The sequence below is a fragment of the Trichechus manatus genome, unplaced genomic scaffold, assembly GCF_000243295.1.
Source record: "Trichechus manatus latirostris isolate Lorelei unplaced genomic scaffold, TriManLat1.0 scaffold00021, whole genome shotgun sequence".
Lineage (NCBI taxonomy): Eukaryota > Metazoa > Chordata > Mammalia > Sirenia > Trichechidae > Trichechus > Trichechus manatus.
In genome coordinates this window covers 23,551,369-23,566,727 of record NW_004443957.1, presented here as the reverse complement: position 1 = coordinate 23,566,727, position 15,359 = coordinate 23,551,369, and the positions used below count along the sequence as shown (strand labels likewise).

The window sequence follows — 15,359 nt, the reverse complement described above, 5'->3', positions numbered from 1 at the left end:
TCCATCTCTGACTCTTCTTGTTTACTCATCTCTCCACCTAATCAATTAATCCTATTGATTCTATCCCTTAAATACTTCTAGAATTTATCTGCTTTCTTTCTAAAACACAAATTTGGACATCTCCATCCTCCTGGAGAAAGAGTTAAGCATTCGACTACTAGCCAAAAAGTTGTTAGTTTGAATTCACCCAGAGGCACCTCAGAAGACAGGCTTGGCAATCTGCTTCTGAAAGGTCATAGCCTTGAAAACCCTATGAAGCAGTTCAGTCTGCATACATGGGATCACCATGAGTTGGAATTGACTTGACAGCTACTAACAACAATGCTATTCTATTGCTGTTAGAATCAAATCCATACTTTTTAAATTGGTTTAAGAGGCCCTTTTCCATCTGCCACCTTCTACCTTCCCTACCTAATATTTCAGCCCTGTCCTCTATACCACTCTTAGGCTCCATAGCAAATGGCCTTCAGTTCACTGAATGCAGACAGAATTCTGCAGGTATTTGTAATATTTCCATCTTCTTCACAAAGCTAATACCTACTCATCCCTTAAGTTCTCAGTTAGATGTCATGTGCACCTAATATGTCCTTCCACATAACCACCAATCATAGCTCTTAAAGCATTTAATTTTAATTGGCTATTTAAAGATGTGTCTTCACCAACAGAGCATAAGTTCTATAACAGCAGTATCTGTCTTTCTCAGTCACCTTGCCATGCTGACAAATGGCATAATGTCTAGTATTAACCATTCATCCATCTATCTATCCATCCCTCCATGTCCAATTTATATGTTGCCCATTTTCTTCTTCTGGGAACACTACTGTCTCTTAGTTTCCATGACACAAATTTTACTCAGTTTTTCTCCTACATACTGTTCCTTCTCAGTTTCATATTTGGGGTTCCCTTTTCTGTCTCCCTTTTTATATAGTGCATCTGAAAGCTATTCTATGGTAATCTTTTGTACACATTCTTTTTACTATTTCTAAGAGATCCCAACTTCGACCTATATACTCATGTCTCCAGTTTTATCTTTTTAACTCATTTATCTCTTTCCTATAGGCTTCTATTTCTGTCCACATGGAGGGCAACTTCACATGTATAATCTGCAGGTACCTCATACACACAGCACTTTCAAAATGAATTCATCACCTTGCTTTTTAATTGATCATCACTCCTAATTTTTCTAATTTTTATTTGATAACACCTAGCTCAATGTCTTATTAATACCAGGAGCTATGTGAATATTTTTGCCATTTGAAAGACACGAGGAAAGAAGGGAAGGAGAAACAGAGGAAAAAGGAGGAAAGGAGGTAGGAACAGGAGTTAATAATATATGACCAGTATGTAGAAGTAAATGAATCCTTTCACAGGCTGGATAATAACACACTTCTCATAATCTGCCTCAAAGATTTTTTAAAATGATAATCATGACTCATAATTAACAAGTCATTTTTCTACATAAATGTATGCTTTTAAAGTTTTTCAAAAATATTCATCCTCCATTGGAATCAAATTATTTCCCCTACTTATTTCATTTTAAAAAATGTTTTCAATAAAATTTTATAAATGATAGTTAATTTCAGCTCATGGCCTCAATAATTAAAATTTAAACAAACATAATAAAAATCAATGAGGGCTTAACATGTCATAAATGAATTTAAAGTTGTCCCTATGAGTTGGAATCAACTCAACAGCAATGGGTTTGGTTTTGGTTTTTTATGCTGGAAATGGAAGCACTTCTTAACAATTAGCAGATAGCCATGCTGAGGTAAAAGTTGTGATTATTCATAAGGATTACCTTAATTAGTAACAAATGATAAAATGTCAAGCAAGAGAATAGTTTTTCCCCCTGGTCAGCATAGTAACCTCATCTCCCACCACACAAGTGTTCACACTTATGCACACACATACATACACGCCTGACACATAATTTGGCCTACTGACTTATTTTTCAAATGACTGACCCACCACTAGTTCCTGGAAAAGGTTCAATCATTATGAGATCCTAGTTGTAGATGCTAACAGGCATATTACTCAGATAGGAGAGGAGAATTGTACTATATAAAAGTTATAATGACTAATATGTTTAGGCTAAGGAAGTCTACCTATTGTTGCTCTTGAATTAATTATATAAACTGATACTCAGGACAAGTTCAACATTATCTAAAAGCACTTATTAGTGTCCACCTAGGTATTACAATCAATTTCAGTTCTATAGATGTAATTTTAAGAATTGACACAAAGAATAAAATGTTAAACCACAAGCTGTGCCTTTCACTTTACAGGGGCTGATCACACTTACCCCAGATGTTGACATTATAGTTTTTCTCAGTTTTTCCAGCAACATTTGTTGCCTCACAAGTGTAACGACCAGTGTCTTGTACCTGAGCATCTTCAATCTGAAAACAAAATTGTGCTTTGAAACCACAGTTTCTGTTTCATAAGTAATTGAGATTTTCCATTAATGTTATCTCTGTTCTCTTCTTTTTCATTTTTATTCTGAAGAATTTTAAACATATAAAAAGTAGAGGGACTAGTAAAATGAATGGCTATATACCCATTGCTCAGATTTAACACTTACAAAGATTTAATAGTTTTCATCTATGTCATACCACATTTTAATCTGGTGTATATTAGTGGCTGAAGGTCTAGAAAGGCCCTTTAAATACAATTTGGATAAAATAGAAAAAAATTAAAATTTCTGATTTTTTTTAAGGTTTTAACATATATAATCTTTATATGTTTAAGATATTGTTTAGTAAAATAACACCCCTATTATTGGTTTATATGTCTTTTCCCCATGCTGGGTTTGTAAGCTTCCTCAAGCCAGTTATTATATTTAATTAGCTTCAATCTGCTGGTACCTAGTCTGGTGCTTGGGAGACAACTGGCTATTGGCAAATATTTTTCCATCAATTTATCTGCAACACGCATCAATGCTAATTCACCATTCATTCATTGACCATTCAGTAGTTAATGAGAACTTTGTGCTAGACACTGTAGGTGGAAGACATAAAGAAATGTAATATACTATACAGTGTCTGATTTAATGAGTTCACATATAGTTAAGAAGATGAAGCATGTGAACATAAAAAAGTTTAATACTATAAGGTGTAAATAAAAATACAAGATAATACAAGAGGTATGACAAGCAGTATGTGATTGTCAAATAAGTTTTCAATCAATAATTGCTAAAACATTCAAAAAAGGGAGAAACATTGAGGTTGGAATGATCATCAAAGGTACTTAGCATAGTAGGGGTACATAGTAGGCACTTATTAAACACTTATTAGTTCATTGATGTGACCAAATAGAGCAGGAATTAATCAAAGCATAAATAAAAAATCCAAGAATATTAAACCCGAAGAAGTACTTAAAATCCAGCCTCCTCATTTTACAGATAAGGAAACTCAGAATCAAGGAAGAGATTTAAATTGACCAAAGTCCCATAATTAGTGGCAGGACCACTCAAATCTGGGCTCCAGATCCTAAAAGTCAGTAATCACAGGGCTCCATCTATCATAAATAGAGTCAGCAGGTGGAGAAGAGGGATTAGCATTTATTGAGTGCCTACTGTATGCCACTCAAAATAAAATAAGACTGTTACATAATCAAGTTAAAGATGTGTGAGAATTGTTTCAAATAAGCACAGTATATAATCTCAAAAAAGCTATGATAATTTAAACTGACCAATTAGTTTGAGTTCTGTAGAAGTTGTTTCCCCAGGGTCTTCCCCTAAATGGGACCTGCACACTGGTCTCCTGCTTACATCCAGGGTGGAGATTCAATGATCTCAGGATTTCTTCACCGTCATCTGTCTCCCACCTTCCTAGCCCCGTTGGGATCTGTGCTATGAAGATAAATGAATCCTTTTCCCATGGAGATTTGCTAAGGATGGTCCTAATCACACAGAGCTTTCCTTTAACAGTGCTGGGACTTGTGTTCATACAATCTTCTCCCCCTGTCATTCAGTCAGAACTGTGGTTTGAGAATTTGAGGCTGCGGATGTTTTTGCATATGCAACTTGATTGACTTATTCCTCTTCCCTCCATCAGCGATTCTGATCCTTCCTTCCTCACCCATCTCCATAATTACAAGGTCTTAATACCCAAGGTCTTTACCTTCTTGCTTCTAACGTGCATTTTCATGCTCCCTGCCACCCCTCACTGCATAAGTTCTCAGCTCTACTGCCCTTCCTATGCACTGACACTCATCACCAACTCCATTTCTCAAGAATCTCTGTGTTTGCCAATTATAACTTTCCTTTACCAAGAGGCTACGTGGTGTAGTGCTTAGTAGCAAGGACTATGAAGTCATACTCCCTGTGTTCAGGTCCTATTTCTGCCACTTAGTAACTGTAGGAAGATTACTTAGCCATTCGTTCAATTTTTCAACTGGGTCATTATGAGGGGTATATAAACATTCCAATGGCCTACTGATTTCCTGAATTCTAACTCCTTACTCTGCCCTTCAATGTCAGTTCTTATTTCACTCAGTTCGACCTTGTCAACTTCATTTCCAAATATTCACTTTGCTAAATTCTGTTTCAGCTAAAATAGCTCACTCTCTTTCCTTAATCAGCCCTTTTGTCCCATCTATCCTTAAAGAGCCAAGTAGTCTTCCAAGACTCATCCAGCTAATCACAGCCTCTCCTTTGCTATCCCCCAAAATATACAGTCTGTACCACCCAGTTGGTAATTAAACTCAGTTTTCCTGCACTTACTGCATTTTTCAACTGAACTGTTAATTTTTCATATATTTACAGGAAATTAGAAGATACCCAAGGGCAGAAAATGTGTCTTATACTTTTATATGTCACTATAAAGAGTATCTAGAATGGGTATTTGCTTATTGGTTGAAGATGAGGCATTCCTCAAGGTATTCTATAATATTTTCCTGGATGCATTTTTTTTTTTCAGGTGGCTTCTAGCTACAAATATTAATAGACAAATATTTAAATCTCTTAAGCATAAAATTGAAAAATATTATAAACATCAGCAACTAAATGGTTCCTGGACTTTTATAACATAAAATTAGTGGAACATTCATAAAAGACAGGCAGTTTTAATAGGGCTAATAGCTAAACCATGAGCTTAAAAATAATGTAAGAAGAAATAAATGAATCAATAGCCTTACCTTCAATACACTTCCATTTTCAGAGATACTGAGGCCTGGCTTCTTCAGCAACGGGCGGCCGTCTTTTAACCAAGTCAGCGTAGGTACGGGAATAGCATCGCTCTGACATAGCAACTCCACAGCTTGGCTAATGAGGACAGAGACGTTCTGTTCTTCTCCCATAATGTTTGGTGGAACTAAGTGAAAGATAGGTTTTCCCTCAGGATAAAACAGGCCAGTGTACTGTTTGTCTTCATTGTTGTTGTTAGGTGCCATCGAGTGGGTTCTAACTCATAATGACCCTATAGGACAGAATAGAGCTGCCCCATAGGGTTTCCAAGGAGTGACTGGTGGATTTGAACTGCTGACCTTTGGTTAGCAGCCGAGCTCTTAACCATTATGCCACCAAGGCTCCTAGTCATCACAATATATAGTGAATAACTTTATTGGTTCTTTTAAGATGTAGAACTATAACCATTTTAACATACTGTCTTTGCATCACTTGGTTCAGAATCAACTGTTAATAATAGATTAACGTGTTCCTGTTGAACAGAAATACTCGTAACTTTTCATTTAGAAACTTTTAGTACTGGAAATTCTTCCCAAGAGTGCATTTAAGAAACCTCAAGAACTAGATGTTGCTTCTTAAGATTTTCAAAATAACAAATTTCTCATGAAATATTTTGGAAATAACAAGGAATTAAAAGCAAATACACTTTCAACACGAATTTGTGTTTTTTCACAAAAGAACGCAATTTCATAGTAGCAGAGGGAAAAAAAACTGAGATTGTAGAAATCATCCAGTTCTATCTCACAGTGTGTAAAACATAAAATGAGTGACAGACAATGGCTTATTCAAGATAACATGACTGATGTTGGCAAAGCTAAGAGTCTTTGGAATCACAGTTTAGTGCTCTTTACAGTTTTCCACGGTGTCTTGTCAATTTTCTATAGAATGAAATCATGTGAAATAAATGGCTCAATAAAGAACAAACTAAATCAGTGACCAGCTGAACAACATACTCACAATTACACAAAAAGAGTAAATTAGTTGAAATTTTAATAAGATTAAAATTAGAATTCCCTGGCTATGAGACTTGTCAAATGCTGAAATATGTTCATGGAGAAGTTTAAGGAATCTCCTCCCTTGGGTGTGTTAAAGAAGAAACAACCATTTGTCTTATATGGTTTAGGTGCAGCCCTGCCAAAAATGAAAGTGTGGGCTCCACAACCTCTCAAGGATTCTTTCAGGCCTGTAAAGTATAATTAAGAAAACACAAAGAAAACGGCCATTCTGAAGAAGCACAGAGAGGAATTTCCTTGACCATTTCTCACTAAATCCCATAACTACTCAGGATTATAGGATACTTATCATATTTGTAGAGAAGCTACATTAAGTTTAAATTGCATTGAAATGGATAGTAAGGGACTTCCCAGATGCTTTGGTAGAAATAAGGTTTTTGTGGTAAGGAATATTAGTGGAGTCCATTCGCATTGTTTCAGGCTTGATACTAAATATTGTAGCAAGCATGACAATGAATGTAAGACTTTGACTAGCAGTATGATATTTCTGTAATTATGAGACTTCTCTGCTACAGAGGGAAAAGAAACATGAACTAAAAGGTACTATCATGGGCTGTTTCTGGGTACAGGACTTGTGCTAAGCTCAAAGGAACTGATGCTAAAAGAAGAAATACCCTGCACAATGGCTGGAACAGACCAACAGAGCATTTGTACAGAGATTCATGATGATCTTTCTGCTGAATTCAATAGCACTCACAGACATCTGGCTCTTGATAAGCTTAAAAGTAATCTGCATGGGAACAGAAAACAGTCGGACTGTTTTTGATATGCGACACATTAGGTAAAAAGATACACTGTTTGAGATTAAAACTGCTATAATGTTAACAATGTAAGCATAATTAGTGCCACTTTCTAAAATATCATGAAAACAGATACATTCACAAGTCTTTTTCTTAGCCAGCAAGCCCTAAATTGAACAGCTGGTTTCATAGCTTGGAAATAATTTTGGGTAAAGTGTGGTCCTATTGGATAAAAAAGTACCATACTGCATAAAAATATGTTTATCTTAGATTATTTGCAGAATTCAGAAAAGAGCAGGAATTCTTTATGGCTGTTTACAAAAGTGAAAGTCAGAAATAATTCAAGACAGCAGAATGCTAATTTATTTCCAAATATTTTTCCTTCAATTACTTTTCTTTACAGCTAAATGAGTTGAATCAGGTTCAAAAGAAAACCAGATTTTTAAAACTGAGGGGAAAAATTAAAAAAAAAAACCACACAATAGAGTATTTGTTTTTCAAAGAACGTAAATTAAACTGAGCCTAATTATAGCTAAGGATATATATTACTGAAACACATCTATTTTTTTATGTTCTGTCTCTCGTTTGCAAGTTTTTGTTTAGTCTGAGAGAACAAGGTTCTACTCTTTAGATCCTCAGCTTCCTTAGATCTTATCCCTATTTTGTTTTGTGGCTATGTTGCACAAGAAGGGGTATACTCTGCACCAATTTCTCATCCTATGCTTTATACTTGTTAAATTTAATTACCAAAATCAGAATTGTTATAGGGTTATACTTGTCAAGACACTGGAGAATGTGAGCGCTAAGAAAGTTCTCTGAACTTAAGTTTTAAAAAAAGCTACCATAGGAATCCAAAACTTTTTAAAACTCAATTCTCTTGTGTTAGTATCTCAGAATATGGCAAAATATAATCTGAATTTATAATATCAGGGAGAAAATTCTTTAATAAACTACTCTTGTAATTGTAGGAAAAGCTATTTCATCCACTTTCTACTCCTCCTACTATCCTTACACTCAAAAATGTAAATCTAATGGAGTCTTTCCTCTGAGGATTAACATCCATTACAGTTCAGTTAAGGAGCCCGGGTGGCACAATGGCTAAGCACTCAATTGTTAACAGAAAGGTCAGTGGTTCAAACACACCCAGCAGCTCTGCAGCAGAAGAGACCCGGCGATCTGCTTCTGTAAAGATTTCAGCCTAGGAAACCCTATGGGGCAGTTCTATTCTGTCGCATAGGGTGACTATGAGTCAGAATCAACTTGATGCCATACAACAACAAAAGGGTCCAATTTGGTACAAGACTGCCAAGGTTACTACTACAAATACAAGAATATAATGTATGGAAGCAATACTAATAGTGGAGTATATATTGGAAACTAATTTCAGATTGAAAATCTGTTATAAATTTATAATTCTTTAATAGCTTGCCATATATATATATTTCAAATGCTAAGCACATATATACATCCTCATACATACATACATAATAACAGCTCACCATTTAACTTTTATACTAGGAGGAAAAACCTGGCTTTCAGCCTAAAGGGGTAGTGTAAAATTGTCCTAGCAAGTGATAAAGAATAGTGATGCACATTTCTGTGACTCCTGGAAAATATTAACTCTCTATCATCTCCCAGGCCCACTTTGACACTAACCAGTGTAGAAATGGAAGGATCTAATCCCAGATTTTCACTACTAAAATTCGGTCTATATCAATGTCACTTCCTCTATGAGCTTAAAGGAGCTATTATGTCACATACTTAGATCAACTGATGAACTATTCTCTAAGGATATTTTATACTGGCAGCTTTCTAGTTCTTCATAAAGCAAAAAAGTGACCCCATGAAAGAAGGCAGTTAGAATCCCTGGGACAGGGCATTATAAAGCCATCTGTTATCTCAGACGCATTACAATGGCAAAACTGGAGGTTGGATGTGGACCCATGCTAACTGCAATAGGGAGAGAAACGAGGGATGTCTAGAGAGCCCTTTAGTAGTAATCTGCTGATGATGACGGGGTTTATTACCTTCATTAGGTATATATGGCATTCATGTTGTAAAAACGGATATTTTTGTTAGAAAAATTATATAAATTATTTGTGATCATTACATTTGGTCAATCCACATGGTCTGCAGGAAAAAGATTAAGTCTGAGATTAGGAGTCAGTTATTTGGAGGCGAGGCAGGACTTAGGCGAGGAGACCTGTACTATCAAATACTCTTCTAGAGACCCCAGAAGAAACAATTTCATTATCCACTAACCAAGGGATATAATACAAATATCACATTGAAAAAAGTCTGAAATCATTCTAAATGTTAAGGGTATACCGAGATGTAGAATGACAAGAATAATCCATGAATGGAGCCCAGTAAGGTTCTGATTTGTCCTCGTGGAAATTTGCTGTGATGGAATCAGATGCACCCTTTTTACTTTATGGCCGCATCGTGGGTAGGAAAGAAGTTAAATTTTGTCTAAATTTATGTTTAGTTCGATTTTGCTTCTCAAATAGCCTTTTAATTCATAGACATAGTATTGATTGCAATATTGTAAATAAAAGCAAAAAGTAACAAATTCACAGCTTTGAATAGAATAGATGGAGAGAGTTACCTGAACACATCCTTGCTTTGGTGAAGAGATTATATCTTCCAAAACCAGAGCTGCTATCCATAGTCATGTTTTTCAGAGTACTCTACCAAACCAATTCCCTACATGCTGGATGTATGCATTTTAATTTCTTACAACTTTAAAAAGGAAAATCAGTCAAAATCAAATATAACGCAGAGATGTGGAATTTGATTGGAATTGATCCTGTAATATTATCATTTCTATTGTTCATGGTTCTTCATTGGCAACAAATTCCCTTAAATAACTTTCTCCATGATCTTAGGACCTAAACATATCTATATCAGAGCAGAAAGAATTATTAAAATGTCTCACCATATACTCTGAGGTCAATGTCCCTTTGTTTCTCCCCAGCAGCATTCACTGCCACACAAGTGTATCTCCCCGTATCACTGATTTGGGCGCTGGTCAATGCTAGGATGCGACCCCCAGAGAGAACCTATCAACGATAAGAAAACTCCACAACAAATATACCCCTGGCAATGGTCAGTGTAAACAGAATTTTTCTCTCATTTTATGAGGCTGATCAATCGACATTTGTTTCTAGAAGGATTTTCTCTTTTTTTTTTTTTTTTTAAGGTGAGGAAGCATCAAGTAATCGTTTTCTCATCCTCCCTGTGGAAAAACGTGAGGCTAGAACCAAACTTGGTAATAACCAGTGAAAACAAATCTCTATATACAAGATTAAGTGAAGAAGGTCAAATTTCATTCATACTCACTACAGACAGAGAGATCCATGGGTAGAGGGTAGGGGAGGATGGGAAGAACTAGAAATAAGGGGAGCCAATTCTCCTTCTAATTCTTCTTTGGATGAATAATTAAGAAGTTAAAATTTACAGAAAAGCAGTAGTCAAATTGATTAGTCACATCCATTGCCCATTTGTTCCACCGATCCAGTTGTACCTCTAAAAGACTGCCTTTATAATTGTATTATGAAATTGCTGTTTTTATTTTTGATCAACATTTCTTTGTGTAAAGTATCTCTTGTGGTGGAGGTGATGGGGGGAGTGTGAGTAAAAATGACAAGTGCCTAAAACAAATGGTCAGATGATGACTCTTACAAATACTGAGCTTTTAATGAACTGTTTTGAAAATCCAGTCATGAGTCCGTGATATTTGTGAATGCAAGTATGTACGTTTTTGGATAACATTTGTTAATAATTCATTGTTCTCCAAATTTCTTCAACAGCTTTACCTTTTGCACTTCCTGTATTAAATGATCAGTACTAGATTTCACCAAAGAAATGAAAGAGGGTACCTGAATTCCATTAGCAAAACTAGAGACTGGGCTCCCATCTTTTAACCAGGTCAGACTTGGGGCAGGGATACCTCTAGCTTCACATTCTAATCTCACCAGATTATTAACCACCACTGCCACCATGTTATTGCTACCAGAAATGGACGGAGGCACTGAAAAAGTATAAAAAATAAAAGTAAGATATGTCAACATCGCAACATTTTATCTCAAGATAGTGAAAACAATATGTAATTTTCCACAAAGTGTCTTTACAGGTTTTTTTGTTGTTGTTATTGTTAAAGAGCTTTTACAGTGAGCCCTGGTGATGCGACAGTTAAGCACCTGGCTGCGAACCGAAAGGTTGGCGTTTCAAATCCACACAAGAGAAAGATCTGATGGTCTGCTTCCATAAAGGTTACAGCCAAAAACACCCTGTGGGGAAGTTCCGCTCAATCACATGGAGTCGCTATGAGTCAGAATTGACTCGATGGCACCCAACAACAACAAACATCTTTTACATCTCTCATCAGAGCTATCTGTGAGATAAGTAGCGCAAGCCCTAATATCTCCATTTTCTCGATGAGGAAAAGGAGGTTTGCTACTTTGTTAGGAAATCCAATTTTTTAATGTCAGAGTTGAGGCTAGGATGCTCATTTCTTGATTTCTAGAAATTATATATATATATAGGTATATATATAAACATATACGTATACCTATATATATATAAACCCGCTGCCATCGCGTTGATTCTGATTCATAGCAACCCTATGCGACAGAGTAGAACTGCCCCATAGGGTTTCCAAGTAGCTGCTGGTGGATTCGGACTGCCAACCTTTTGGTTAGCAGTCAAGCTCTTAACCACTGTACCACCAGGGCTCCATACACACACACACACACACACACACACACACACACACACACATATCTACCCCTCACTCTCATTGTAGTACAATAACTACCAACTTCTCTTAAGGGCAATATTAGAGATAATTACTTCAAATGCTTCTTAAACTAATACCCATGATTTTGTTAGAGAATATTTACAAGTATATTTATTATCATTTGTTGATAAGATCCTCAAGGACTATTTCAATAACCCATCTAAAACAAATTTAAATTCAACAGCATGTGAAAATTGAGAATTTTAATAGGAATCAGGAAATAATATTTATAGGTTTTAGAACACTGTTCCCTTACATAAAGATGACAATAACACACTCTGCTAAATGTTTACACCAGAATTTTATAGAAGCGCCTAATCATGTTGAATATTTCCTTAAGCCAAGATGAATCTAGAAAAAGTAGCACTCACCGTGGACCTGCAGACTGTAAAATAACTCTGTAGCTCCAGCTGAGTTGATGGCCACACATTTATACGTGCCAGCATCTGAGATCTGGGCACTGTCAATATCAACGATCTGTCCTCTGTTTAAGAACAACACACTGGTGGAACCTGAGAGTGGACGATTATCTTTGTACCATGTAATAGCTGAAAGGGGAAGGGAAGAGAAGATACTCTGTGTAAAAATTTACATATACTGAATTGAAGTTTAACTAAAATATTAACAATCGTCTTATGCTTATGATTCAAGTTTAATTTGTTAAATAAATATCCTTTTAGGACTGACTATTAGGAAGAGGAATCTCTAAAGAGCCAAGTCTTTCTAAGAGTCCTGAAAATGAATTTAGAAAAAAAAATTCTTTATATTATCTTTAATGTCTCAATATTCTTTGATAGTAAATTTTCAACCTACTCTATTTGTTTTTGTTGTATGTATTCTTCTAATCTATAAAAATTTGATAATCAAACCAAATACTGTACACAGTGTTAGCCTTCAAAAATTTTATATTATTGATTGAGCCCTGGTGGCACAGTAGTTAAGAACTTGGCTGCTAACCAAAGTTGGAAGTTCGCATCCATGAGGGGCTCCTTGGAAACCCTATAGGGCAGTTCTACTCTGTCCTATAAGATCACCATGAGTCGGAATTGACTTGGTGGCAACAGGCAAGGTACCAGTGATGTGAATCAACAAAACAAAATAATACTCTCATCAGAATGACTGTAACTTATTATCAAATGGGTTAGTTTCACTAAGATAATCTTAAAGATTAGAAATAAATTTTCATCATAAATGGTTGTAAAATACCATTCGATGATTATGGCCACAACATGGACAGCAAGAAGATTAAGGTATTCACATATTTCTACATTGTTTAAATGAAGAAATTATTTCATTCAACTAAAAGCAATGAAAAATTTAAAATCTCATCTATCTTATTATGTTCTTATTAATGTTTTACTCTTGAAATGTATTCGATAACTTTTCCTTTGTTAGTAATTATTATATTTTGCTCATAAACAGTTCCAGTTATTCCCAGAAATCTTGAAATGTTAGTAAGTTACAGAGTGTAAAGTAAACATACCAGGCAAAGGATTTCCAGCTGCCTTACACTCCAGCTGTATGGGGTTGTTCACCACCACAGTCTCATTCAGCATCTTCCCTGCATCCTCCAGAATGGGTGGTTCTGGAAGAGGCCCAAACAGATAATTAATTCACTTAAGTAAGATATGTAAACTGAAAGTGTTTGTGGAATGGAAATTATATTTTCTTTCTTTTCTGCCTTCCTTCCACATATATGCACTAATATATTTGGAATAAAAGTATACTATTAAGTAGAATTGAAGAATGGGATGAAAAAAGATCTTAGTATGTTTTCTGAATCATTCATTTCTCTGTGCACAAACAGGAAAATCTTTAGAAAAGTGTATTAGCAGAGTAGTAAAAATAACTTAAAAGCATATTATTTTCATTCTAAGTACTGGTCTGATGATGAATTCTCTTTACCAAGAAGTAATCTACCTTATTTAAACTTTTCCAGTGAAGGAGAAATCTGTATCTCTTAAAATATCCATCTAGATCTTTAGACAGTGCTGTCTTAAACCATTTCTGAAAAATGGAAATCCATTTTTTATTTATGAGTTTTTTTCTTTTGATATAAAATTCATAGACAACTAAATTTTTAGTAAAATAAAACAGAAAACTAACAACTTTAAATAATTACTGATAAATGCTGCTCTATTATTTAATGTACTTGTGAAGTAGGAATTCATAAAGTCTAAGAAGCATAATATAAAAGGAATAATAATTTGAAACAGAAATTCTAGATGTTTTCAACAATATCTCAAGAAGTATAGCAGGGGTGCCAGGCATGAAAAAATTACAAGTGTACTAAAAATGATATTAATACAAGTAAATATTTGAAGTTTATAGAAAAAAATCATTTTAAATATTTGCTAAATTTAACTCATTGAATGCACTAGAGGATCCCCCACCACACACACCACATGCAATCAATCACTCTGTAAATCTAGCAAAAATGAAAAACAGGGAAAGGTCACAGGAAAAAGAATGATTAGAACTAAATAAGATGGCAGAAATAAAATAAAATACATAAATCAAGAACATAAGTGTGAAAGGGTTCATTTCCTTGTCTAAAAGACAAAAAATCTCACACAGATTAACACTATTTTTTTAATGAAAAAATGCAAGCGTAGGGAGGCAGAGCCAACATGGCACTATAGACAAGAAGCACCATGCCGTCCTTCCACAGCAAAGACCTGAAAAACTAAGTAAAACAGAGACAAACATAAATCCTCGAACCCTAAGTGTCAAATGAAGAGATAAAGAACTCAGTCAAGCACCAAATGGAATAAGAAACTGACAGAAAACAGACAGCGAGGAGAGTTACAAGCAGAGGTCCCCTATCAGCTAATGCAGCATAGATGGACTCCTGTCAGAGATCAGAGGACAGGGAGTACGAGAAAGCAGATTCACGGAGCCCCCAGCAGGAGACAGAGCACCTGGTAACCAGCGAGACACACTTTCCCACCTCCTACCTTGCCTAACTCTGCCCCGCCTTCGCCACTTCCTGGTGGGCCAATTCGCTGCTTCTCATCAGACCGATTCCTGGCTTCCTGGTAGGCTAATTTCTGTCTTCCCGGAGGGCTGATTCGCTGCTTCCCAGCAGGCTGTGACTGGGGCACAGGAGACACCGGTTCTGTGCCGCACAGATTCACCCAGCCCACACTGGCCAGCTTCTTCACTGTCATTTCATTGTTGCTGGTATTGCTTTTATCGGCCACTTCTGGTTTCTTCCTGCCTTTCACCTCCTCCTCCTCCTTTCTCTTTAACACCTGACTCCGTGTGCCATTTTTGCTTGTTCTTAACAGACTGTGAAGCGCCCTTCAGCTGGAGAACTGCTTCCCCGGTCCGCAGGGTCATGCTGGTGGGATCCCTTGGGGCTTTTTTCTTTTCATTTCTTTTCTTTGTTTTCTCTTTATTTTCTCCTTTTTATCTTCCTTCATTTCTCAGTTTCTCATCTCTTTCTACTTACCTTCTTTTCCTGTCTCCTGAATACCTGGCACTGAGTATCATCTACACCCCTTCTAGCTGGGCTGTACTGCATGACTTGGGAGCCACTTCCCTGATCTGCACAGCTGCGCTGATGGGATCCCTGGGGACATTTTTAAAAATTTTTATTTATTTATTTATTTTCATTT

The 15,359-nt window shown here is 35.9% G+C and overlaps 1 protein-coding gene across 1 annotated transcript in view; it reads right to left on the bottom strand.

Moving 5' to 3' along the window:
• The window catches only part of HMCN1 (hemicentin 1), a 545,341-nt gene that overhangs the window by 164,623 nt on the left and 365,359 nt on the right, over positions 1 to 15,359 (bottom strand). The window contains exons 37-42 of the mRNA XM_004372917.2: positions 13,223 to 13,324; positions 12,111 to 12,287; positions 10,820 to 10,971; positions 9,877 to 10,000; positions 5,137 to 5,312; positions 2,303 to 2,399 (exon numbers count right to left, since the gene is read on the bottom strand). Coding sequence (XP_004372974.1) covers positions 2,303 to 2,399; positions 5,137 to 5,312; positions 9,877 to 10,000; positions 10,820 to 10,971; positions 12,111 to 12,287; positions 13,223 to 13,324 — 828 coding nt within the window. The remainder of the gene's footprint in view (positions 1 to 2,302; positions 2,400 to 5,136; positions 5,313 to 9,876; positions 10,001 to 10,819; positions 10,972 to 12,110; positions 12,288 to 13,222; positions 13,325 to 15,359) is intronic.